This window comes from Olea europaea, chromosome 17 (genome assembly GCF_002742605.1).
Source record: "Olea europaea var. sylvestris chromosome 17, O_europaea_v1, whole genome shotgun sequence".
Lineage (NCBI taxonomy): Eukaryota > Viridiplantae > Streptophyta > Magnoliopsida > Lamiales > Oleaceae > Olea > Olea europaea.
The window spans coordinates 10,597,677-10,624,015 of NC_036253.1; the positions used below are offsets into that span (position 1 = coordinate 10,597,677).

Genomic DNA, 26,339 nt, shown 5'->3' on the forward strand with positions numbered 1-26,339 from the left:
AAGTATATTTATGAACGTGCTATGGACTTTTGAAAGTAGGGTGAGCATGGGAGTTTTTATATTTGAACAATGCTATAGGTAAAGAATTTTTTGACAAAAAAATTTACAGACAATACATGGCGCGACATCAGTGAAAAATAAAAAAAAAAGTCAAATAATATTTTGCCACATCAGTATCTGTGCGAGTTCTATTAGAATTTATTTTGTACTCATAACTTTATTTTTTTATTTTATAAGATTCTGGTTAACATTCGGGCGTGCATGCATTGCATTATCAAACATGGTAGTTTGAGAATTTCTTTATTGATATAAATTCTCTTATCTCTAATAGCATCGGCACTGAATTTTTGAATGAAACTCTTTTAGAATTGATGTCGATCGATCATTGTCTCCTACAAGTCGACTCACCCACGCACTAATCACATTCGCATTTTCATCCCCGCTTTTCATTTTATTTATTCTTTAATAACAATCATTCAGTGGATCTCTCTTATATTTTTCATGCCCAATGAGCGAATTTGTACCTTATTTTTATTTTGCGCTTTAATATCCGATTCTTGATTAAATAGTTATTTTACAAAAAGTTGTCGGATCATTAGCAATATAATATGTGTTATTACTACGCCAAATAATTGAATATTTGGCATTTTTTCTTCATTTTAAGAACTTAATTTATGACAAGAAATATATTAGGCTGATAAGATCACATTATGGAGCGAAATTAAGGGTTTCTTCAAGGTGCATTTATTGTTGTGAAATTCAAGAGGATAGGATTCTTTGAGGCAAATATAGCATTTGATGGGGAATAATTGCGTCGGTCCCAATGTGGGTAAGAATGGCTTCTTGCAGTCTGTCACCGCTGCAGTCTGGAACACCCGGGAGCCGGAAACCCTCCCGGCACCCAATCAGCAGCAAGAAGGAAATAGTAGTAACGAGAAGAATTTAGAGGGTGAAGGTTCTGGTTCTACCACCGCGCCTATACAGCCAATAATTGCCGGTGAGCAGGCCAAACCAGGAGATCCCCAAAAGGAGGCAGGGCAAGGCACCAAGCCAAATCACTTAAAGAGAGTATCAAGTGTAGGCCTACAAGTTGAATCAGTTTTACAGCGAAAAACAGGGAATTTGAAGGAGATATATTCATTGGGAAAGAAGTTAGGACAAGGGCAATTTGGGACAACATTATTATGTGTGGAGAAAGAAACTGGTAAAGAATTTGCGTGCAAATCAATTGCTAAGAGGAAATTGATTAGCGAGGAAGATGTGGAGGATGTAAGAAGAGAGATTCAGATAATGCACCACTTAGCAGGGCACCCGAATGTTATATCCATTGTGGGAGCTTACGAAGATGCAGTTGCAGTTCATGTCATAATGGAACTCTGTGCGGGTGGGGAGCTTTTTGATAGGATCATACAGAGGGGACATTACACGGAAAGGAAGGCTGCTGAGCTTGCTCGGATAATAGTTGGTGTTGTAGAGGCATGTCATTCCTTAGGGGTTATGCATAGGGATTTGAAGCCAGAGAATTTCCTTTTTGTTAACGAACAAGAGGAGTCACCACTTAAAACCATTGACTTTGGCCTCTCAATGTTCTTCAAGCCAGGTACTCATATACGTTAGCATTTATTTGATTATATTGAACGTGATCAAAGAAATGGAACTTAGAAGTATTCACAGTGAAGTGTTCTCAGAACATGGATTTTGATCCTCTGTGCTCGTCCATTTGTATGAATTACTGAACAGACAAAACTAACAGAAAGTATGAAGCTTTTTTAAGTTTAGTTGTCATTGAAAGCTGTGATTATGTCTATGTAGTTCGAGGGTTATCTAGGAATGCCCATTCTACCTCTCCAACTGAGATCATTACAGTTAATGTATGGACATTGTAGGAAAAAAAACACTCCTGGAATGTTGGACAATATTAAGAAAGAAAAAGATGCTAAAATATTCTTTGTTATTCCCCTGTTCGGTGGTAGATATCGATGAAAGTTGAACATGATCAAAGAAATGGAACTTAGAAGTATTGACAGTGAATTGTTCTCAGAACATGGATTTTGATCCTCTGTGCTCGTCCATTTGTATTAATTACTGAACAGACAAAACTTACAGAAAGTATGAAGCTTTTTTAAGTTTAGCTGTCATTGAAAGCTGTGATTATGTCTATGTAGTTTGAGGGTTATCTAGGAATGCCCATTCTACCTCTCCAACTGAGATCATTACAGTTAATGCAAGGACATTGTAGGAAAAAAAAACACTCCTGGAATGTTGGACAATATTAAGAAAGAAAAAGATGCTAAAATATTCTTTGTTATTCCCCTGTTCAGTGGTAGATATCAATGAAAGTTGATGAGATGTGGTTGAAACCGGTTCGAGTCCCTCAGAGCCTCTAAGTTGAGCACCAGCCTATAAACTTTAGGGCCCCGTGGGATTAGTCGAGATGCGCGTAAGTTGGTCCGGACACCTATAGTCATAAAATTAAAAAAAAAGATGTGGTCCCATGAATTTTGTAGTTAAAATTAAGCGTTGAATTTGATTTCGATTAAAATCTGGATTTTAATTCCTACCAAACAGGGGATGTTTTGCCGAGTCATGCCCCAAACTGCGTACTAGAAATGTTCTTGTAGTGAAGCAAGTTATGGTTTAATGACTACATAGATTCCGTTATGTCCATTGATCAACTTACTTAAATTTGAAAGATGGTCAAATTTGAAAAATTAGACATGCCTCTTCTTTTAGCTTGGTATTGCACAACCGCATTTCTCAATGTAGAAGTAAGTGAGACAACAATTGGTGTGCACACTTGCGATTCTGGTACAGCAAAAGAGTCCTGGTCATTGTTTACCCTCTTATGGATTTATCACTTTTGTTGAACAGCTATAATTGAGGCTGACCCCCTTCATATTAGTTTTAGAATGCCTCAGCGTATACCATAAATGAGGCTGACCTCCCTTCATGTTTGTTTTAGAATGCCTCATTCTTATCTGATTGAAACCAACAGAACGACCACTATTATGACATATGCAGACAAAGGGAGGAAGACTGTATTTCATAGAACTCTTTTATTAACTTTTATTGGTCGAAGAAGAATAGGATTCTTTTCATCAATTTGCATTGAACTTCATTCAAAATTCAATTTTTTTGATATAAGAATCCCCCAATACACGAATAGTCAAAATCTGGAGGCGTTTATGGCTAAAAGATTAAGCACAACTATCAACCTGACTTTTTGGAGAAAATCCAAAGATGAAGATGACTCTTGCAGCCTCATCTTTTTGGGAAGTGGCATGCCTTTTGTAATTGGTTGAAGAGGGTGGTGACTTTATCTTAAGACCTTCAGGTTTTGGTTTCTACCTTATTTCATGCATCCTTGTGTAAAAAGTACAGTTGAACATGTAAATAGGCATTTTCTCCTGGTTTGAGCCTTTTCTCTCTACGGTTAATTAATTTTGGATTACTAATCTTCATTTAAATAAATTAATATTATTGAGTTGTTAAATCAATTTGAGTAGCTTATTTGGTTTTGGGAAGTGGAAGCAGCAAAGCTATTGCATTTTCTCTATGCATTTACATACTCAACAAGTAACCGTTAATGAATTACTATTCAAGTTACTTTAAGCCTCCGATTCCAAAGAGTGGTTCTTTATTCATTTCTTCTCGTTCTCCTGATATTTCCGAAGCAGGGATAAGATATTGAATAGTATGTCTATTTTGAGGTTAACATGTCAAAATCCTGTAACTGGTGACATGAGCTATTCATTGTTCCATATTCTCTACATCATATTTATGACAACTAGAGTTATTATCCAGTTAAGAATTTGGGAACAAAGCACCGGGAAATGCCGGTTGATTATCTCTGGAGCACTGAAATTTAGTCGTTTGCTTTAGGTCATTTTTCCCCTTAAGGCTGAATTCCTTTCTGACTCAAAGATATACTTAAAGCCTAGGGAGATTTATGTTTCTATAAAAGTTTAGCAAGCAAAGGTATAATCTCTTAGCGATTCAAAAGATAAGAAGCCCATGTAAGGTTGGTTGGTTATATATGTTAAAACATCTATCTCAAAACAAATCTTAAAGCTAATTGGCAATGGGTATAATGCTGTCCAGGCTCATAACTGGTTTCAAGGTGATGACATATTGTTGTGGGACAAGATCTAACAATTTACTACACGTGCAAAATTCACTTGCATGTAGAGAGATAAACAAACAAGGTGAAACTGCAATATTTCCAAGGTGTAATCATAGCATAAACCAATGTTAAAAATGTTGAATAAGGTAGAATGATGTTTTAAATTTGTGAGACGAGGCTTAAACCTCAACACAAACCAATAAAATTGAAAAAAATATAAAAAAAAGAAAAAATACAAATATATATTCATAGTAAGCAATTGACTATATTTAGAATCCATAAAACCAATTTACAAAATTAAATTAATTTGCAAAGAAACTTAAAATTGGTCAATAAAGTAAATAATAACAAATCGTTAAATTAGCAATTGTATAACAAATTTTAATCTATGAGTGGGAAAAGCTTAAGAAGTCTCATGTGTACTTAATTCTAATACGATTTCTAACTCTAAGTGAATCATCTGTGCGTCTGATTCTCCTATCATCTACCCCTTTAGTATTAACTTTTTCTCATTCATTTTCCTCATTCTGTGCTTGTCATTGAGGAGTTGCAACTTCACTTGGGAGAGGGTTTTATTTCACTTCAATTCTAGGAGGCTAAGGCACTTTGCTTCACTTTCTCTTTTCTCCAATTCTTTTATCATTTTTAGGTTTGGGTTGTGTTTATAACAGCCTAAAAACCATTAAGCATTCTAGGCACTAGAAAAAAAGCTCACAACAGTTAGGCCAATAATGAAAAGTCGAGGAAAACAAGGCAAATAGCTCATGTCACATCAAGTTGAGGCATAAGCTTTGATAAATGGCACAAACGGCGAAAGTTTCAAAGCATACAATGAAAGCCTCATATGAGGCATGCCTTAAGGCATTATCCCAAGTGCTCTTTAAATAACAATGCCATAAACAAAGGCCACAAATTGTAAATTGATTAGACTGCACTCATACTTCATCAGCCAGTTAAAAACTAAAACATCCATTGCATGACCATTGGGAATATGAGGAGAAGTGATCTAGGTCCATAACTAGTTTGGTATATGATACTTTACCATTGGAAACAAACAGGAACGTTCGTCATTTGCACTAGTCTTTTTAATGACCAAGATCTTGTGTTCAAGTTGTTATATCATATGCATTGTCCGATTTAGGAGAGCCTATGCTCTCTTACTCATGAATTTCTATCACGTCCTCTAGGATTAGAACTCAAGGCCTATGCTTTATCAGCTACTTAAGTTGAATCTTGTACCAATTGGGCTTTGTGAAGGATTACAAGGGCATATGCTTTTCAAAGTGGATAGTATGTATGATGTAATGATTTGGGCACGAGATCTACTTCATTGCAAAAAATGTGCATTTTTTTTGTAAAGAGGTCTTATGCCTAAGTCATTATATTGTTCGCTTTGAGAGGGCATCTGCCCTCTTATCTCTTACGAATTTATATTGCATCTTCTAGAATTCGAAGCTAAGACCTTCATCTTTTGGGAGACTTAAGTTGAATCTAGTATAAATTGAGCAAAGGATTCAAATTAAATCTCTCATAAGGCAGAAGTTTTGGGTTCAAATCCTGGCGACGCTATAGAAATCCGTGCGGGTAAGAGGGCAGATGACCTCCAAAGTAGACAGTATATATGATATAACGATTTGAGCACAAGGCCCAGGTCGTTACAAGTCTCGTACAAGCACGAATCTTCCTGGAAACAATTCTAATTTTGTCCGAGTAAAAAAATCTTCTTAAATTTTACTCATGCTGATCAATGCTTGAGTTGGGTGAATTGTGGGGCAATGATAGTTTCAGTTATGCTCATGATGTTTTTAGAGTTGTTAGGCATGACTTGTCAACCGTCATGTCCAAAATTGATTATGCATTTGGATAGTAAATTTCTATATGTTAAAGAAAGGGGATATATGTTTTGAGTATCCCAAATACCGTCATATCCTGTATACAAGTTGCTGATTCAAAAAACTAGTGAATGAGACGTGAAGCTGATCTGCTAGAGCCAAAGTCAATCCTATGTTCTTTTTTTCTTTCTTTCTTTCTTTCTTTTTTTTTTTTTTTTAACCATCATCTAGTGATGATTTAGAAAAATCTTTTACTGTGCATGTACACTTCTCTGAAAACATTGGAAACAGGACATTGTGTCACACACTCCATCCCTTCTGAAAATTGCGGAAACTATAAATTTTTCGTTTCAGATAAGTGGAAACACAAATCACAAATTTTGGGTATTGGCAATCCGCCTGCCAAATCTTTCTTGGTTTCAAAGTTTGAGTTAAAAGTTTCTGAAATATGGTTGTAGGCATCCTAACCTTTCTTCTGCTACTGATTAGGAATTATTCAAAATGTTGAATCAACATTTCTATCCTTCATATTTACATCTTTATTATTATTAATTTTTTTATTTTATTTTTTTTCAGTTGAGACATTCAGCGACGTGGTTGGAAGCCCTTATTATGTAGCTCCAGAGGTATTGAAGAAGCACTATGGTCAAGAGTGTGATGTTTGGAGTGCTGGAATCATTATATACATTTTGCTAAGTGGAGTGCCTCCATTTTGGGATGGTGAGCATTTATTTTGATCTTTGTTGTTTTCTTGCTTCATTTTTGTATGCTTGAATTTACTCAGTTAGACCTATTTTCTTGCATGGGAATACGTGTTGGATCAGAAACGGAACAAGGGATATTTGAACAGGTTTTGAAAGGAGAACTTGATTTTGTATCTGAGCCTTGGCCTAGTATATCCGATAGTGCAAAAGATCTTGTCAGAAGAATGCTTGTTCGAGATCCTAAAAAGCGGCTGACTGCACATCAAGTTCTGTGTGAGTATGCTATATACCAAACCCAACTCTTTTAAGTCTCTGGGAATCGGCCACATTCTTTTGCCAGTTTGTTATGCAATATCGACATGTTTGATAAGTTGGATTAGATAATATTGGATTGTATTAAAGAAGAAAAAGAAACTAAAATCTTGTCTATTTTAGTGTCCAATAAAATCTAATTTTACATATCAAATATGTATTATATGTGGAAAATGAGAACTAATGCTTTATCCCACTGTCAAAAAAGATAACTTGAAGTGCTGTGGACAGATGATGATGCATATTTGGAGCATATATATAGTACATCAAATTTCTTTGTTTTGCTGCAGAATCAAAACGTCAACGTTTCTGCAACTTCCAGTAGAAGTAGCACATTTGAGTTGATTAAGTGTACTTAAACACAATGAAAAATAGGAACTTTTTGATCAAGTGTAGAAGAAAAATAATGCCTGAGCCTTCTGATGACAGCTGTAGAAGATAGCATATGATAGGTGATACTGTTAGAACATGGTATTGCTGGGTCCAAGGAAAGAATATTTTTTTTCACTGTGATAGTAGATGAATTAGTGCATAAAGTATGCCTAATTGGACATTTTTGCAAGCTAGTGATTTGGAACTTCTTTTACAACCTTATAACATTACATTATTATTTCTTGAACTGTTTGAGTAATACAATTCAAAAATTGTTACAACTCGGCATGGGATAAAATGCTGTAGAAAGTATTATTTTTGTTGGTCCTTGTCTGTTTGTGGCCTTTAAAACTCTGGAACGAAATTATCACCTGCTGCTCTCTTCTAGGAAGTAAAGTAGGGAATTAACCGTGGCTCAAAATTTTTTTTCCAGATGGCGAAGATGAAAAAATCAATAAAAAATTGTTTAAGAGATGATCAGAAGTCTAGTTTTAAAAAATGTTGAAGCAGTTGCGAGTTTTAAAATTTCCAAAGGGAAAAGAACACACTAAAATTCGAGATAATGTAAAGTTCAACCAACAGTTATTTCCCCAATCAACTTGAGTATGAGGTGGTTTATATATGGCACATGTAATCATGATATTATTAGTGTATATATCCTGTGTTTACGACTTAATAACCGAGTTATTCAGGACTAAGAAATACAGGCCGTACAGAGGTGTTTCTAAAGTAAAATTGCACAAATAACCAGTAGTGCAGTTGATAGAGCTTATGACCATATGTGTAACTATAGTTTATGAAGCTTATGAAAAACAAATTCAAAGCCCAATTGTAGGAAAATGTGCTGCTATTTATGTTCTTTTGGAGTCAAGCTTTGTACATCTGAATGACTATGGTTATAATGTGCATAGGCCACCCATGGGTCCAAGTTGATGGTGTTGCTCCAGATAAGCCTCTTGATTCTGCTGTGCTAACTCGTCTGAAGCAGTTTTCCGCCATGAATAGGCTCAAAAAGATAGCTGTTAGAGTAAGTTAATTTAGCCCTTCAAACTTTTCACTATGTATTTCATGGAAAAACTGCAATAAGTTAAATTTTTTTAAAGTAATTTCTACTTACTCTTAAAATAAGTAATCTTTTTTATTTATAAGGGTATAAAAAAATCTGAATTTTGGGTTCATTTTATAATGCAAAAATGCTATTGATTTCATTTCGTCAAGCCCTAGGGAATACAATTTTATATGCCAAAACAAGGAGTGATTTTATTTCTTCAAGTAAAGAGCTCTACAGTTTTATATGCCAAAACTAGTTTTATATACTTAAATTGAATGTAGCTTTCAAGAATAATTTCCTTATAAGGAAGAGAAAAGGAGAATAATGTTGTATTATGGTAAAGTATATTATTTAATAGATTTGACATTATATCTAACCATCTCTGTTTCTTATCCATAGATTATTGCCGAATGTCTTTCCGAGGAGGAAATTGCAGGACTTAAAGAAATGTTTAAAATGATAGATGTGGATAATAGTGGACAAATCACCCTGGAAGAACTAAAAAATGGTCTGGAAAGAGTGGGCTCCAATCTCAAGGATTCAGAAATAATCGATTTGATGCAAGCGGTAAGTGTGTAATGGTTAACCTCTGAGGGCCCTTTTTCTCTTATTATTTGAATTTTGTAAGGTACAATTTGTAGCTATGGACAAGCTCTTCATTTACTTTAGAGATTACTGAATAACTGAGCATTTTTAGTTGATACTTGAATAACACTATTGTTGAAGTTTTAAGTGCATGTTTAACATTGAAAGGACCATAAGCTTTTGTTGTGACATTTATAAACTCTCCTAACCTCATCTTGGCATGTTTCATTGCAACGATTATCAGGACATTCCTCTTCTAATTCTCTTTGAGAATCTCATTTTTTCTCCTTAATCTACCTCATAATGCAGGCTGATGTTGATAATAGTGGAACCATAGATTACAAGGAGTTTGTAGCAGCAATGCTCCACCTAAATAAAGTTCAAAAAGAGGATCACATGTTCGCAGCTTTTTCATATTTCGACCAAGATGGGAGTGGATACATCACCCATGATGAGCTCCAACAGGCTTGCGAGAAACTTGGTATTGGAGATGTTCAACTAGAAGAAATCATTCATGAAGTTGATCAAGATAACGTATATTCTTAATCTTTTTCTCTAAGCATGTTTGAGCTTGTTTGCATAGATCTTTATGGATAGAATTACGCGAAACTTGAAAAAAATTAATGAAAAAAATTTCATCTTAATTTTTCTCTCTCTTCAGGATGGTCGAATTGATTACAGTGAGTTCGTGACCATGATGCAAGATACTGGTTTGGGAATAAAGGGATTGCAAAAAATCTAAAGCACGGGGGTCTAAGAAACACTCTTATCACGTTTGCTACTACGCATCACTAGAAAAAGAAAATTAGAGTGCTTTTTATTGTAAAGATTAGCCATGATCTAGAAATGGACCTCCGCTCTCTTTTAGTGCATTCATTTTGTATCTTTTGTTTGGTTATGGACAGCCTGCCCCATAAACCTATTGCTCAATTTATGCGTTGTATCATTTTGCTCATCAAGGGAGTGCATTGAATTAGGACTTTTATAGGCCTTTTTAAGTGACAAATTTTGTAGAATTTATGAATTTGTATAGATATGTATGGAATTAATGTAAGTTTTTCATAGACTTCTATACACTTTTATTTTAAAACTTTTAAAGGCTTTTAGAATTCTATTGACCCTTGATGACTTCAATTTAAAATAGAATTCACTTGATCTAACACAATAGTGAAAAGTTCCCACATAAGAGGGGGAGGTTCGATCAAAATCACCCCCTTCTCCATTTTTAATGTAATAAAATATATTTTTAAAAGAAAAAAAAAATTAAGTCTCCTTAATTAGATAATTGAATAACTAAGATTTAAAAAAAAAAAAATCAATACATAAATCGAAATGATCTAATGAGCACTAGTGCCGGTGATGTGACATACCAATTAATTAATAAATATGTTAATGTCTCATAAATTTAATGATTTACCAATTAATTGATGTGTCATGTTATCAATGCTTAATATAAGTTAAGCATTAGTGTTCATTAGATTATTTATACACACAAAAAAATTATTCATTTGTACAAAATCTTGTAAAATTAATTACAACTTGAACTTTTTCACAAAATATTGGATTTAAAAAGGAAAAAAAATGTAATAAGAATTTAACCCCCATTTGTTTCCCATTATTTTTCCATTAAAATAAAAAATATGATCGTTATCCATCATAGCAAGCCACTATATTTGAATTTCTATATCTTGTGTAGGATCCGTAACGGCTATATTTTTCATTCTTATTTTTACATAAATAGGAAACACACGGTGCATCAGTGAATTACATTTTAATTTTTACGTAGAATACGGCGAGAAACAATAAGAGAGAACAAAATATAACCTGTAGAAGAGAGAGAAATAACAAAAAGACAAATTTAATCATGACTTCATAGGGAAGAGGAAAATAAATATTGAAAGAACAAAAATACATATTGAAAAAATCTTTTGTGAAATCTCGTAATCTTGGGGTGGATGAGATATAATTTTTGAGATTTATTTTTGTAATTTTTATTTAAAAATTAGTATTCTAGCGACTTTTATAAATATTTAGAACACCTCGTAATTTATAGAAAATTTTAAAATGTTATATTAAATACAAAATAACCTTTAAAAACTTTTAAAAGTCTCTATTCAATATACCTATACTTTTATAAAGTCTTACGTCTATACTAAGTATTTCTAAGCTTTTTAAATTCTTAAAAGTCTTTAAAAGTTCCAATTGCAAACACCCCTAAAATATCATCAACTAATTTTGCCAAATATAACATGTATTTGTGTTTCCTTATAATTTATTTATAAGGAAAAGTCAAAGTCAAAGTCAAATTTTAATTCTAATCATACATTCACAACTATTATTTATTTCCTCATGGATATCAATCCTTCGTAATAGAAGTATGATTCAATTTTTCATCTTTGATTCATTGATATAGAGGCCATTAATGTTTAGTGATGTTTTCTTCGATACAAAAAACTAGCATAGGGACTTAAATTCACACAATCCATATTTAACTTATGCTTATACAATTCATTGACATTGAGATCGTAAAGAAAGTCAACGAAAATTTTATTCTCAATAGGACAAGTCAAACATTTGATTCATTTGTGATTCAGAAGTTCAATTCCATTTCCTTGCGTTGAACGCTTTTATATTTCAACTTGTTCATCATCAAATTATGTTTCGATATTGGGGTCTTCATTTGCAATTTCACCAAGATGTTTTCCTTCCCCACACTTGTATTTATTGTCAATTTTCATTTATTGGGATCAACAGTCCTTGAGTTTTGAACTTGCACACACTTTTCCACCTTTATTGTAGTATCATGATTGTTAACACCTTCATCATCTTGAACGACATATTTCTCGATCTCATGATTTGCCTTATAAATCTTTTGCTGTTTGTTTAGTCACGATATTCACAACTTGCTCCTTCAAGTAGCAACACAATAATCTTCTTATTGTACCGTCAAAATACACCCATATTATATTTTTCTATGTAAGTGGCATTTATATCACAGTACCATGGTTGTCCCATAATACGTGACAGATGTCCATTTTTATCATGTTATACACCATCTTTCTTTGTAGTACTTTCCAATAGAAAGTGAAATTTCACATTCCTACATATTTTGAATTTCTTGCTTTTTAACCGGTGAAACTTAATAGTAGGATGAGCATTTTTTCGAATTCATAATTAAAATTTTTACACTAATGCTTTGGATAATACGTATCACTACTCCCATAGTTTTTCATCATGTTGCATATGTTTCAAGAAAAGCTAGAAGTGGAGAGATTTGTATTCTTTACATTGTTTCAAGAAATCGACTGGCGTATACCCTTACCAAAGGGTTGTCAAGCTCCATTTTTCAGGCCATTTTAAACAAGTCGTGAATGAAAAATATTTTCGAGCTACTTGTAGGTGAGTGTTGAAATTTTGTCATATTAATTCCCTAATTTAAGGAAATTGTATTTCGTGTAATTTTGCATTTTACCTTATTTGCATGTGGCCTTTGATTGTAGTGATTTGATTATCCCGTAATTATGCTAGACACATAAAGTAGGAGCCATAATTGACCATAGTATTAGGCCTAGACGAAGTATATAGTTTCCTAGAATGATTATTACAACCTCCATAATGTTAATAATTCGTTATCAATATAGAATCAAATTTCTTTACATATAACATTATAAAAAATACGTAATGTGTCACTTCATGTTTGTATGGATGCAATTTCCCGTATCTTATATAAACATGAATGGAACCAGTTCCTACTGACTCATTTTTCTACAACCTAGCACGACTAATGTAGAAATATGTTAAAATCTTCGTATATTGGGGCGAGTGGATCACAGGCCCCAACAATTTCTTAATATTTATATTTTAATATACTTTTTTTTTTTTTTTGAAAAATGTACTCATGCGGGTTGCTAGTATGAGCTAACTGGCTCGACAGTAACGAGTTAGGTGACTCCGAGCTTGGACTATGTATTCGACTTAAACCGTATTTTCTTACCTAGATAATGACAAGAAAAATGTCATTTCATTTACTTTCTAATTACAAATATCTTTTCTTCAAGAAGAATAATTGGAGTAGTAACATTGAATTCCGACCATTTATAGATTTCCAGCCCTTCGAAGAAGCGCAAGTAAATTGGATCCAACACCCAACTCCCATTAATATCAGTTTTATCAACTCCCAACAAAATTGAAGGACTTGTAATTCAAAATAATTGTTCCATGCTACGATTTGGTACCATTCCATTATTCCTATTTCGTCATATTCATCCCACTTGTTCTTGCATCCATTACGAGTGTGTTTTTACTCACGAGTTATACACAATTTTAACATGATTATTTGCTAGATCTTATGAATATAAGATGTTGATGTGTTTACTAGTGTTGTTTTAAATGTTAAGATATGTGATATAAAATGGTGTAAAAATGAACAAACAAATCAAGGACAAGTTTTGGGATAGCAAGGTAAAGCCTGAGTGTAAAAAATCAAGCATCCAGGCACTACGAACAGCGAGAGAAGCAGACTTGGACAGAGAGGCAATGCCAAAACATCTAGGCTTTGCTTTTATGGTGCTTAGGCTCTGAAGCTTAGGCGCTACTTTCATAGCTCTTAGGTGCTAGGGTCAGCACTTCCAGCGCTTAGGCACTGCACCACCTATTTTAGAGTTACAGTGTTTTGGCCCTTGAAAAGCCAATAAAGATTCTTGATTTGGGAAGGACGTGAAGGGGAGTATAAATATAAGAATTGAGGACTTCAAAGGAGGAAAACATCAAGAAATTCAAGTTTTGAAAAGATTAATATCTTTATCTACATCTTTAATAAAAAATCCGGTGATATATTCAATACCAACTTCTTGTTTTTTCTTTTGATATTATGAGTAGCTAAATTTCTTATTGGAGCGAATAATGTAACTTACTTGGGCTCTTTTATTTCTTTTATTCAAGATTCTTGTTCTTTTATTTTACATGTGTTGATTTTGTTATGAGTTTAATGCGTTTAATAATTTGATCACTAATTTGATGATTTTGTGAATCTTTTATGAATCGAGATGTGAGTTTGAGATTTAGGCCATATAGTAAAATTCGCTAAATTAGTATAATTTGTAGAAATACCTATACTGATTATTGCGGTCTCAATATGAATTCTTTGAACTAGAATTTTATTTAACTAAAGTTGGTTCATATAGAGATATATAATTGAATTAATTAAATAGGCTCAATGAGAACTCAAGAATGGAAAATTGAATACGATAGAAGAATTCAATTGAACCCTATATCAGACTATCAAATCTTGAACTGGGAATTAAAGGTGATGAATAGGTGAAATTTTTTCTGCTTTAATATCTGTTCATTATTTAAATTCTAAATCAATATTTGTGTGCATCCACGTATTTTCAAGTAGTTAAATTAAAAATCACAACATATAATTCTTTATTTGCTATCATCAAATAGGAGTTAGAAATGGTAAATTAAACATTAAAGTATTGTCCTTGTAAAAATGATATTCGGACTCATTAATCACTTTATTACTTGTTAGGACATCGTACACTTGCAATACGAGAACGCAACAATCCACAATCATCCCACCTCTCTCTACTAGGCTGGTGCGTAGCCCTTTCTCTGTCTCTCTCTAAATATACATACATTTATGCATATACTATAGTTATTTTGTGGGTTAAATACGTGTATGCATGTATGATCAAATCTTTAGATTGGGAGAACTTGATTTCGTGTTTGGTTGCATTAAGTTGTCTAGAATTAGATGTATTTGCAATGAATGTAATTAAGTGTGTGTTTGAGCCACATTATTTCGAAAGAATATAGTTTGGAATAATAGATAGATTGGTGGAAAATGTGTAGTTAAAAAATAAAGAAAAATTTTAAATTTGCTTTAATATTATTTTATTGAAAAATGTGTGGTTGAAATGATGTTAAATCACTGTTTAAGAATATATTTTTTTTTTTTTTGAAAAAATGCGGCTCATACATGGCCTAACTTGTAATGAGGTTTTAATTTTGTTCCTCATTGCATATATTGTTGTGTGATTTTCGAAGCACATCTTCCAGTTAGGGCTGGACATGGTCCGGTTCGGTTCGGTTCTAACGAGAACCGAACCGACCCAAAATTTTCGGGTATTTAGTAAGTGGAATCGTCGGATCCAAATTTAATTACGAAACCGTTCGGGTTCAGTTCCACTTGGTTCGGTTCGGTCCGGTTCGGTTCCATTTGGTTCCGTATTATAATTAAATTTTTTAATATATACAAAGTTACGTTAATTTAATTAATAATATATTTAATATTAGCTCTTACAAAATAATGTAATTCAATCTTATGTGTTTCACGTCTATCTTTACTGAATTCTTTATAAATTTGATTATTAAAATCACAGAAAGAGAAAGATAGCGAGCTCAAAATAATTAAGAGAGAAGTTGTAGAGTTTTAATTCAATTTTCTCCGGTAGCAACGACACTACAGTAGAATAACAGATTTGGATAAAATTGAGGTCAATTTGATTAAGTCGATTTTGAACTGAATATTAGAAATTGGAAAATAATATTTTGTAGTTTGAACTAAATTAACTAGTTAACAAATTTATTTAGAAAATATAAAATAATTTTACTTATTTAAAATAAATTAATTTAAAAAATTACGGAGATTCGGTTCTTATTCGGTTCTTCGGGTCTTGGTCTAGAACCGAGAACCGAACCATACCCATCGGTTCCTGATTCAAATACTCGTTCGGGTATTTAACTTGAGAAGAACCGTCGGGTTCGGTTCTGTTCGGTTCGATCGGTTCGATTCGGAAGTTTTGTCCAGCCCTACTTCCAGTAATAGAAATTGAAGCTTTCTATTTCTGTTGTTTTATTTCTTAAAAGTTCATATAAATTTTTCTCTTTTTTATAATTTATTTTATTTTATGGGATAATTGCAGGATATTAGAGTGGCTGAAACTGAAGTCCTAGTGTGCATTCTAGGTGATGATTTGTCTAGCAACTGAACTTGTAACCGAACTATGGGATGCGAAGGTGAAAGCCGTGTTCAATGTCCACAAAAAGAGTGATGAAGCACATTGATTGGGCCATAGAGTCAGAATCCCTTGGATGGTAATCATAGGGGAACGAGAACTTAACAAGAGGGTTGTAAAGTTAAAAGATGTTGCAGACTCTAAAGAGTATGAAGTTCCTAGAAGTCAACTTGTAGAGGAACTTCAAGGACGTTTGAACACGTTTCCTTCGTAACTAGTGAACACCATAATCTAAGGCTGTAAAATTAAGTTGCAATCTGTATTTTAGAGGTCTTATTTGCATTGAGAAATTACATTTTTTTTTCCTTTTTTTTTTTTTTATATTTACGGATTGGGAGTGGGGGTAAGGGAAAAAACGTTGTGAACTTTATCTACTTAATGGAACCACATTTTATTTCCTATTAATGGAACTAACATGTTATAAAGAATAGTTGGCTGGATGCATGTGATCTATAAATGTGTATTTTTGTTTGATGATGATTTGTAACGAATTTACCATGATTTTCTCCCCAAACCAGGTCTGATTCTATGTCTATGCTTTAGATGAAAGGGTGAAAGTAATTTTTGTAAATAAATAAACAAATTATGTTGGTAAAATTTGAAAATAAGTTACTTATTTTTAAGACATTTATCATGTTGATGTGAAAAAATAATGTTATTTATGGAGTTGATTGGTCATCTATGTGGCAGGTGATATGATATGAAATGGTAAGATCAATTAAAGGCATGGATATGAGATTCAATTTATTATACTTATGATTTAATGTTCAAAGATATTTCATCTCTAATAGATTTTATGATCAAAACTAACGGTTTCAAAGTTGCGACTTCGATTTAGTTTGGAGGTTTTTCTGTCCCTAAATTTGTGCTATTTGCATAAATTTCACTACTTGTCATTTAATTCTTATACTCATTTTCAATCATACTTTTGCACAATAAAATATTTTGTACATAAATTCAAAAATTTTCTATATTTTTTAATCATACATTCTCTATAAAATTAATATTCAGAATATCATTTTTTTTTCCGACTCATCAAATAGGGGCTTAGTTTTGGGTGGAAAGAGATTCTCTTGTTTATCATTTCGAGAGATTTTGGGCTCTTTAAGTAAAGCCCAACACTGGAAACCTAGTAAACAGTTGTACTTCGAAGCATATGAAATATCTAATGGTGGAGCCAGCACTCGGCCAAGTGGCGCAATCGCCCATGCTGGCTCCGCCCAAATTTATAGGCATAGACGCAACACCAATTAGTTACAGTTGCCATCATGATACAAGGAAGAAGAAAAGGAGGAAGAAGAGTTTAGTTGGACCAATTTTTTAATTTTTTTTAGATTTTGGGCCTTTTCTTCAAGTGGTAATTACATATCTATTCATAGTTCTCAAATCAGAGTGAAAGTTTAATATTTCACTAATCATATTTTTTTTTCATTTATTAATTAATTTAAAATTATTTAATAATTGTCTCCCCTAAAGTCACGTAATTCAAATTTTGGAAAATCTATTTTCATTAAAACCTCCCTACACGTCCTTTCCATACAACTCACGTCCCTCACGTATCCTATTTTACGATTAAATTGGTGTTCATCCAACTCATATTCAGACGTTCATCCCTGTTCATTCTCCGGCGATTCCTCGACAACCTTCTTCCACTATCGGTCACATATTTTATACATTCCTTCCCAAAAAAAAAAAGTGGCAACAGTTGAACCGCAGTCTTCTAAAACTTCAAGGATGACTCGTTCAGGAAGTGGAAAACGTGGGGAGAAAATTGGAATCCACAAGTCAGGAAGAAGAGGTAAAAGAAAGTTGGATGAAGTGCAAAAGGAATCATCCTCTAAAAGACACAAATTCGGAAGTTCGATCGCAAAACAGTCCACGAAAAAGGTGTTTTTGATATTTTTCAATTGTTCACTTATTTCGAGCATACCTATGTTCATTTTAATCGATGGGTAGTGTGTATGGATGAAGTATTTTGGATTTGAAATGTATATTGCATTGAATTTGTTGTGTCAATTTGTAATCGAAATGCCTAATTGTAGTAAGGATTTTTAATGTTTTTTTCAAAAGTGGTTGTTCATTTGTGAATTATGGAACGCTATTGTGTCGTTATGTATGTGTGTTGTTGATTTCTTTTTTGGTGAAGGGGACTTGTGGTCTATATGTTGATGTTGTGTCTACCTGGATTCCCACCCGTGACCAAATTGATGAGTTTTATTGTGACTGATGTTGCAGGCTTGGAAATACATTATACTCGAGAAAAGTTGGTTTCTGGGTAAAATTATAATTACCCCGTCAAAGGTGTGGTGTCGAATTTCAAAAACAATCTCAATGAAGCCCAATGTCGAATCCTTCGGAATACGTGTTTCTCCCACTTCCTGCAATGTGAGGAAATTGTTATCCAATCTTAGCTAAAACACTATTTTCTGCTGAGACAAGTGCAACAACCTAATGAGAGTGAGTTGTGGTTCAACATAGCTGGAAGATTCGTAAGGTTCTCAATTTCAGAATTTTGTTTGGTGACTGGCCTAAGATACATTGGCGATGCTGACATAAGTAGGATGGAGAAGACTCCATCATGATTGAAAATTATTTATTTTTCAACGTTGAAAAATGTTACTCATGAAAACATCAAGGACGCATTTCTTGGTGCTACTGGCATTCCGGATGAGGATGTTTTCATGCTAGGTGCATTGTATTTCATAACATCTTATCTACATCCGAGAGACTAGAAGAAGGCTGTGGATCACTTCTTATTTGTATTAGTTGAAGATTTTAGTGCAATGAATGTGTTTCCACGAGGTAAGTCACTATTTGACACACTAGTAAATTCATTGAGGGAGGAGTTGAGTCAGAGATCAACACATTACAGACTCAGAGGCTTGCTCGTAGCCTTTTAAGTGTGGATTTACGAGACAATTCCCAGTCTTGATGGATACACAGCGAGAAGGATTTCCAGAGTGTACCCCCGGATAATGAATTGGGCGACTGATAATCACCCTTCGGTTGCGAAGCTCGAGGGGCCTGAATGCTTCTTCAATTCGGACGTAAGTGACCACTGATGCAGCATTACTAGTTTCGAAATATTAAACTTGCACATTTTTTTCATGTTCCAGATCATATTTCTTAGGTCACAAATATATTTCGTTACGTCACAAATTGAATTCACGAAGTCACGAATTTTATTCATTGTGTCACATGTTTTCAGTATAGGTCACAGACATTTTCACGGCGCCATTTGCCCTTGTTATATCACAATCAGTGGAAACATATTGAATATGTGTGATGTGCAAAATTATATCTATTCGTTCATACATAATTTCTGGTTGCTGACATTGCACTTTTTGTTGTAATATGAATGATAGTTGGAAATATGTGACCTGGACCCCCCCACCAGCTGAAATGGCAATGTCATACATGATTCCGGTGCAGTATGAGAAACATGTTCTACCCGATCGATCACATGGGGAGAAGAGAAAGGGTGGTAGCATAGACCGATCAGTTCATCGTGCTGGGACTAGTACAAAATCAAGTAATTCAGGAATGAAACAATCTACTCCCATGCTTCTGATAACTGATGGACGACTGGTACACTCTGATCTCCCCATTGATGATGATGACTTTATTGACACACCACCAGTTGGAAGGGGACATCAATCCATGAAGATTCTCCAAGTGGGGAGCGTAAGTCAAATGACACCACTGATTCAGATGATAGGCCGTCAAAAGATATAAGCTCTTCCAGTTTCATCTATCATGTCACAAGGCCATTTGGTCACATAAAAATTCTCAGGTCACAGATTTTATTTATTAGGTCATATACCAATACACGTTTCACTGCTGATCACAGATCAATGTTATATTTCATCACCATAAGTTACCTGATTATAGGTATTCATGTGATGCAGTGGTCGACAAATTGAGGAATTATTTCAAAGGACAGATATCTGATCTCCAGTCTGAGAATCGGTTGCTAAGCAAACAGCTTTAGGCAATGCAGTCACAGGTGTCATCTTTGAAGTCTGATAAGCAAAAGAAACTGAAGTTGCTTGTTCGCATGCAAGGTGAAATCTGTACCGACATGTTGGACATCAAATCACACATGCAGTGTATGTCTGATTCTGTGACTACATTGATATCTAGTTCAATGGAAGAAATTATGAAAAAATTCAGAGAGAACTCAGGAACAGAAAATGTTGGAAGATCTGGACCAACAAGCGAAGTCAGTACCCCAACTGTGACTGTCTTTTACTTATCTGTTACCACAAACCGTTTGATATACACTTCTCATCAAATGCATTTTTGTTCTGATTTTCAGGCGGCAAAAGTCGAACAAAGTGTTGATTCGAAAGGCAAAGCAAGGTTGACTCTGAGTGTGCAGTTGAATTTCCATGTCCTATTGAACCTCTATCTTTTGATCTCGGTCTTGGATTTACACAACCAAGCCAGTTTGTTGCAAAAACATCTAAGGAAGTTGAAGTGCAAGTGGACTCGGTCATATCCAATGTTTTGAAAGACACGGAATGTATTGAGCAAGAGGTATCAAAAAATCTATGTATTTGTTGATTAATGCATGTCATATATTAAAAAATACTTTTTATTAAGCAGCACTCACCTGAGGCCTCACCAAGTTCTAGATTGCCGGTGAAGAGGGCTCCAAAGCCAGATAAAGCACTTCAATCCCCTTATATTGTCGACGGAATGAAACAAATGAAATCGTCAGGAAATGTAGTGGTCTTCGAACACTACAATCAGAATGTACAAGATACAGATATTGTTGACTTTCAAAATTGGTTTGAAAGAGGATATAAAACGCATAACAAGTACAAAATTGTTGTCCTATTTTCATAATTTTCCAAATAATGATCCATACTTCTCGTTCGCAGGAAGAAGTTCAATGATAAAGATGATGTTATCCGTCCACCTTTTTCCATCGGTCAGTACTTGGTGGGAAACAAGACATGGTGGTACGAACTTGTATCCAGTGAGGTGTCGTTCACTAGTTTGGTAAGTTACTACACAAAAGTAATAGTTCTAAAGGGCATGTCACGGTACAGGTCACATTAGTCACAGGTCATTGTATACTAGTCACACAGAGCATGGGTCACAGATCACACGAGCAATAGGTCACAGATGATGCATGGGTCACAGATCACAGCGACCAGTGGGTCACAGATGATGCATGGGCCACAAATCACACAAACAGTAGGTCACAATCCGCTTTGCACGGAAAAACACATATCTGCAGGTGCAATATTATAGCTCACCTTTATTTATTATGTCACAGATCAATTATTAAATGGTCACTACCTATAGGTTGTATTGATCACACATTCTAACCGAGTCACACATCAAAATAACAACTTATTGCATCATGTTTTCTGGTGTATATATGGTTTCTTAATTGTTTATTGTACTTACATCTCTGTAGCATATGGACGTGTGCTTTTACTACATACGTCAAGTGGCAAGAAGTGTGAGAGATCTCAAGTTTGTAGCTACCACAACGGACTCGTTATTCCAGGCCAAGCTCAAGCACATGTATCCTATGTTCAAGGATAATGCAAATGTTCTTGTGACAGATGATAGACTGATTGACGACATTACCGGTGCACGAATTCCATTGAGCACTCCATGGGCTAAAGTCGACCTTGTGTTTATCCCACTTCTACTTACCAACAAAGCACATTGAATGCTTGGAGTGTTGGACATAAAGGAACATACGTTGCGTTTATTAAATTCATCCGGGAAGACATACAATGATATCAAAGTCCGTATTTGAATTGAACATTTTGTCAGCATGCTTCCGCATCTCATGAAATGTGTTGGAATATGGAAAAAAAGATTCCATGGAGTTGAATGTGGATCTTGATTTCTCTCTTCCCCAACAGAAAAATGGGTAAGTTTTTTTACCTCCACTTATAGTTAAACATATTATAACATGCTGGATTTCATAGCTAACAATCTGATATTTGCGTTCCTAGACATGATTGTGGCATATATGTGGTCAAGTATGCGGAGTACATGCTGCATGACGATATAGGATTCATGCCCATGAAGTTTGATGAGGGGAGAGCTCGGTTGGATGTAGCTTCATTGTTGTTCAAACATCGTGAAATCAGGAAGGCTAGAAAGATGGTGCAACCGACTGGTAGGGAAAGCATTGTTTTAGAGTGATAGTGCAATTAGCAGTCACAAGTTGTAATAGATGGAAACATTGTCTCGTGTTTGGAAATTCTTTTGTAATGACAACGCAGTTCTTACTTTTGTCTGTTTATATCAAAAAGTTCATTAGTGTTTGGGGACTTTATTACATTGTTTTTCAGAGGTTTCACTATATATCATATTTTGCTAGATTGACAATGAATCGAGGACAAAGTCTCAAAATTTAATGCACAAATTTTTGCCATTGTATCATGTTATTAGCACAGGTGGTAGACATGTTTATTGATTGACCGACACTAGAATTGACCCACTCCAATTTTTAGGATTATCTACAGTTCTCAGGTCACTGGTTATTGTAATTTGGTCACATGTCAATCCTCATTGTCATAGGTCACTATACCCTGCAGTTCACAGGTTACTGGTTATGTGCAGTTTTTAGGATTATCACAAGTCACCAGTTTTTAAGATTATCTGCAGTTCACAGGTCACTGGTTATTGTAATTTGGTCACATGTCAATCCTCATTGTCACATGTCACTATACCCTGCAGTTCACAGGTTACTGGTTATGTGCAGTTTTTAGGATTATCACAAGTCACCGTTTTTAAGATTATCTGCAATTCACAGGTCACTGGTTATTGTAAATTGGTCACAGGTCACTTCTCATTGTCACAAGTCAATGTATCATGGTCACAGGTCATTGCATATTGGTCACAGGTAACTGTGTTGTGTTCACAGGTCATGAAGAATTATAACAAGGCAATCCAATCTGGTCAAAGGTCATTGAAGATTGGTCACAAATAATTTCATACTTTTGTTGCAGCTAATTTCAACTGAACCACTCCCATTTTCCTGAGTCTTTGCAATTGGTCACTGGTCATCTCTTGTTGGTCACAATTTAGCGCATATTTGTCACATGTCATTAGATATTGATCATATGTCACTTCATCCTGGTCACATGTATTGGTAAATGGTCACAGGTCACTGCATATTGGTCACAGTTCATTGACGTCTAGTCACAAATCATGTCATATATTCACAGTTGATTGCACAAGGGTCACAGGTCACTGCATTCTGGTCTCAGATCATTATATATTGGTCACAAGTCACTGCATTCTGGTCACATGTCATTAATAATGATCACAGATACTGCATACTAGTCACAAGTTATTGACGAATGGTCACAGATCATTTCATATTGGTCACAGCTAATTCCATATTGGTCACAGTTCACTGCATGACGATTGTACTCATACGTCTAGTTTCTCATACGTGCTAGTGGTCACACATTCTTGCCGAACATTCAAAGTGCATTGCAAAAAATCTTAGCATTGTATTGGTTATGATATGGTCAATATGTGTCATCCAATGTTGTGCATCCTACATTTACAAAAAATCAATGAATGAAAAAACGAGGGAATTATAAAAAATATATCAATGTGTATTTCCAGTCTTCGTCCTCTTCCTCTCTTTATTCTTGTTGCTTTGACTTAACGAAACTAAGCTACTGCATGTTCTACGATTGTGACCACTTTCACCACATCGACCGTATTTGACGGTTATGTTTTCCTCATACGCTAGTCTGAATCTCTTCTCAGTAGGCTTTCCACAACTTCGCTTTTGATTAGGTGCAATTATAACTATGTCATGGACATCATTTGACACTATCCATTCAGCTGGATTTCCTACAAGAAAAATGGTTTCTTGGTATGCATTTCTGAATGCTTCACTTGTGCTGTAGTAGGAACAGTATTTATATGGATCCATCTTCATACTCGCAAACACAGCCAAAGCATGTGAACATGGTAGTTGATCAACTTGAAGCATCCTACATGTGCATGTCCGATTTTCTATATCAACAACGAAAGATGAACTTTCACCTCTAATTGAGAACATTGCCTGATTAATAGGGAAAACCTACAGACATAGATTCAAGTTATAGACATAATAAGTCACATAATGAAAAAGTAGGACAGGGATGAAATTGCATGTCATGTAGTTATATTTAATATTGCACAAATATTACTGAAACACAACGGTACAGATCACAGCAGAAGTCACAACACTTGTCACAGATCAGTTTAGGTAAGTCACAGATTATAGATTAGGTCACAGTATTTAACTTTACCCTCAAGTTTCTCATATCTGTGCTCATTTCCCTCATCTTCTTCTTATACTTGCTTGACAAGGTTGTAAAAGTGCCTTGAGCATCCTCCTTGTATCTGCAAAATCAAGATTGTAGAATTTGTCTCGATGACTCCAACAAAGCTAGAATAGGGTAGTTATTGGCAGACTTTGTGACCGCATTAACCGACTCCACAATATTCGATGTCATTGTGGAATACCGGTTTGAAGGCATGTGGAAACGTGACCATCTCTCAAGTCCAACTTCGTCCTATAAACAAAATCATGGAAATGTGTATCATATAGTGTACAATATCATGTTAAACGTATTTATGTGAATATCATCATAGGACAACGTATAGTATAATACCAAATAACCCCTTATCTTCTCATTAATCGAGCCGAGTTGTTGCATGTAATATTCATATTCCAATAGTGTGTAGGCACGAACAGCTGCATTGAATGCTTGTGTTATGTTTTGTCCTGATCTCCCGTACCGTGATTTTAGATTTTGTAGTAGATGGTACGAACATATCCCGTGACATGTTCCTCGATACACGTTTTCAATCGCCTTTTTGATGCTGTTGTGATGATCCGACACGAAGCACAAACCGTCTCTGTCCCCATATGCTTTCCTCAACTGTCTAAAAAATCATGTCCAGGAGCTGTCATTCTCGTTATCCTCAATTTTGAAAGCAAGTACATAAATGCTGTTATTTGCATCTTATGTAAATGTCGTGAATAAGGTGTCACCATAGTGTCCATTTAGATATGTGCCATCAATCACAACAACTAGCCTACAATGTTTCCATCCTCGTATAGATGCACCTAGTGCCATGAAACAATATTTAAACTTATTGTGACCATAAATTTCTAGACTTGTAACTGATCCAGGATTTGTTTGTTGTAGCACGGAAAAAAAGGCTGGTATCGTATTGAATGAATTAGTTGGATCACCCTTTAGCACTTTCAGAGTTTCCTCTCAAGATCGCCAAGCTTTGACATAATTCAAAGATACTCCATATGTACGCAGCATATCGTTGCGTATATCATTCGGTGTGTATATGGTGCGCGATAATGTGTATTTGTACTTAATGCAGGTTGACACAATTGTCTTTGTTACTTACCTATGAGTACTGAGTACGATGTTTGAAGCACATATGTGACCTTCTGCAATGTGTCTGATTTTAAACATATCTGTTCTGGCTAACTTCGATGCTCTACATGTCCAATTACACTCATCACGTGAATATTTCACGAGATAGTCTTTCTTATCGGACTGAACAGCCACGTACTCAAACATGTTTTGAATTACATAAAGCGACAAGCTCAATTTCATTATCTCATTGTTACAGAAAACTCTTCCTTCCTTTACTTCCCTAGCGTCTGCCACCGCGACAATTGTGACCTCATGTTCAAGCTTGTCACTAGATGGATCCATTATTGCTTCACATATATCTGATGATATATCTATTAATGAAAACCCATGCTCGCTCGATTGAACATCAACTGATAGTGCAATAGGCTATTTTTCGATATCTGCAGTTGTGACCTCGATTTGAATTGGATATTTGGCAGGGTCACGACTCATATCCCTCAAAACCATGTAAGACAAGACATTCTCATCACTTTTGATTGTTATTAGAGGCAGATCACTATTCAAGACATACTTCATTGTCAAAGCAACTTTTGCAGAGTTGAAGCTAAACTCTTTCATAACTGTGTCGACAAGCCTCAAATACCCGCAACTACGATCAATTAACACCAATGACATTTGTGATCCATTCAACAAACACACGTGAATTAACCCCATTTCTGCAAAATGAGCAAAATCAAATGTCACAACAAACATATCTCGAATCTCAAGTATTATTGTCACGTATTGAATACATGCAGGTCACATATTTTTATTTCCTAGATTTTTTTTACGAGATCATTGCATATTTGTCACATGCCATTGAAGAGTGGCAACAAGTCTTTGTATATTGGTCACAGTTAATTGCATGTCGGTCAAAATTCTGTTAAATGATCACAGGTCACAACAAACGCAT

General features: G+C 34.7%; 1 protein-coding gene across 1 annotated transcript; it reads left to right on the plus strand.

The window, feature by feature from the left end:
- The first annotated feature begins 532 nt into the window (after positions 1–532).
- Positions 533–10,069, plus strand: LOC111366288 (calcium-dependent protein kinase 20-like). The gene is made up of 7 exons (XM_022987016.1): positions 533–1,600; positions 6,532–6,675; positions 6,780–6,932; positions 8,255–8,370; positions 8,794–8,961; positions 9,289–9,513; positions 9,641–10,069. Exons 1-7 carry the CDS (start codon positions 799–801, stop codon positions 9,719–9,721), a joined length of 1,689 nt encoding a protein of 562 aa, XP_022842784.1. The 5' UTR covers positions 533–798; the 3' UTR covers positions 9,722–10,069.
- Positions 10,070–26,339: the final 16,270 nt, after the last annotated feature.

Bases quoted from the DNA above. Each gene is read 5' to 3' on its own strand.
- LOC111366288 (XM_022987016.1), top strand. From the start codon at position 799: ATGGGGAATAATTGCGTCGGTCCCAATGTGGGTAAGAATGGCTTCTTG. The intron at 1,601-6,531 runs GTACTCATATAC...ATTTTTTTTCAG, and splicing joins CTCAATGTTCTTCAAGCCAG to TTGAGACATTCAGCGACGTG. The intron at 9,514-9,640 runs GTATATTCTTAA...CTCTCTCTTCAG, and splicing joins ATGAAGTTGATCAAGATAAC to GATGGTCGAATTGATTACAG.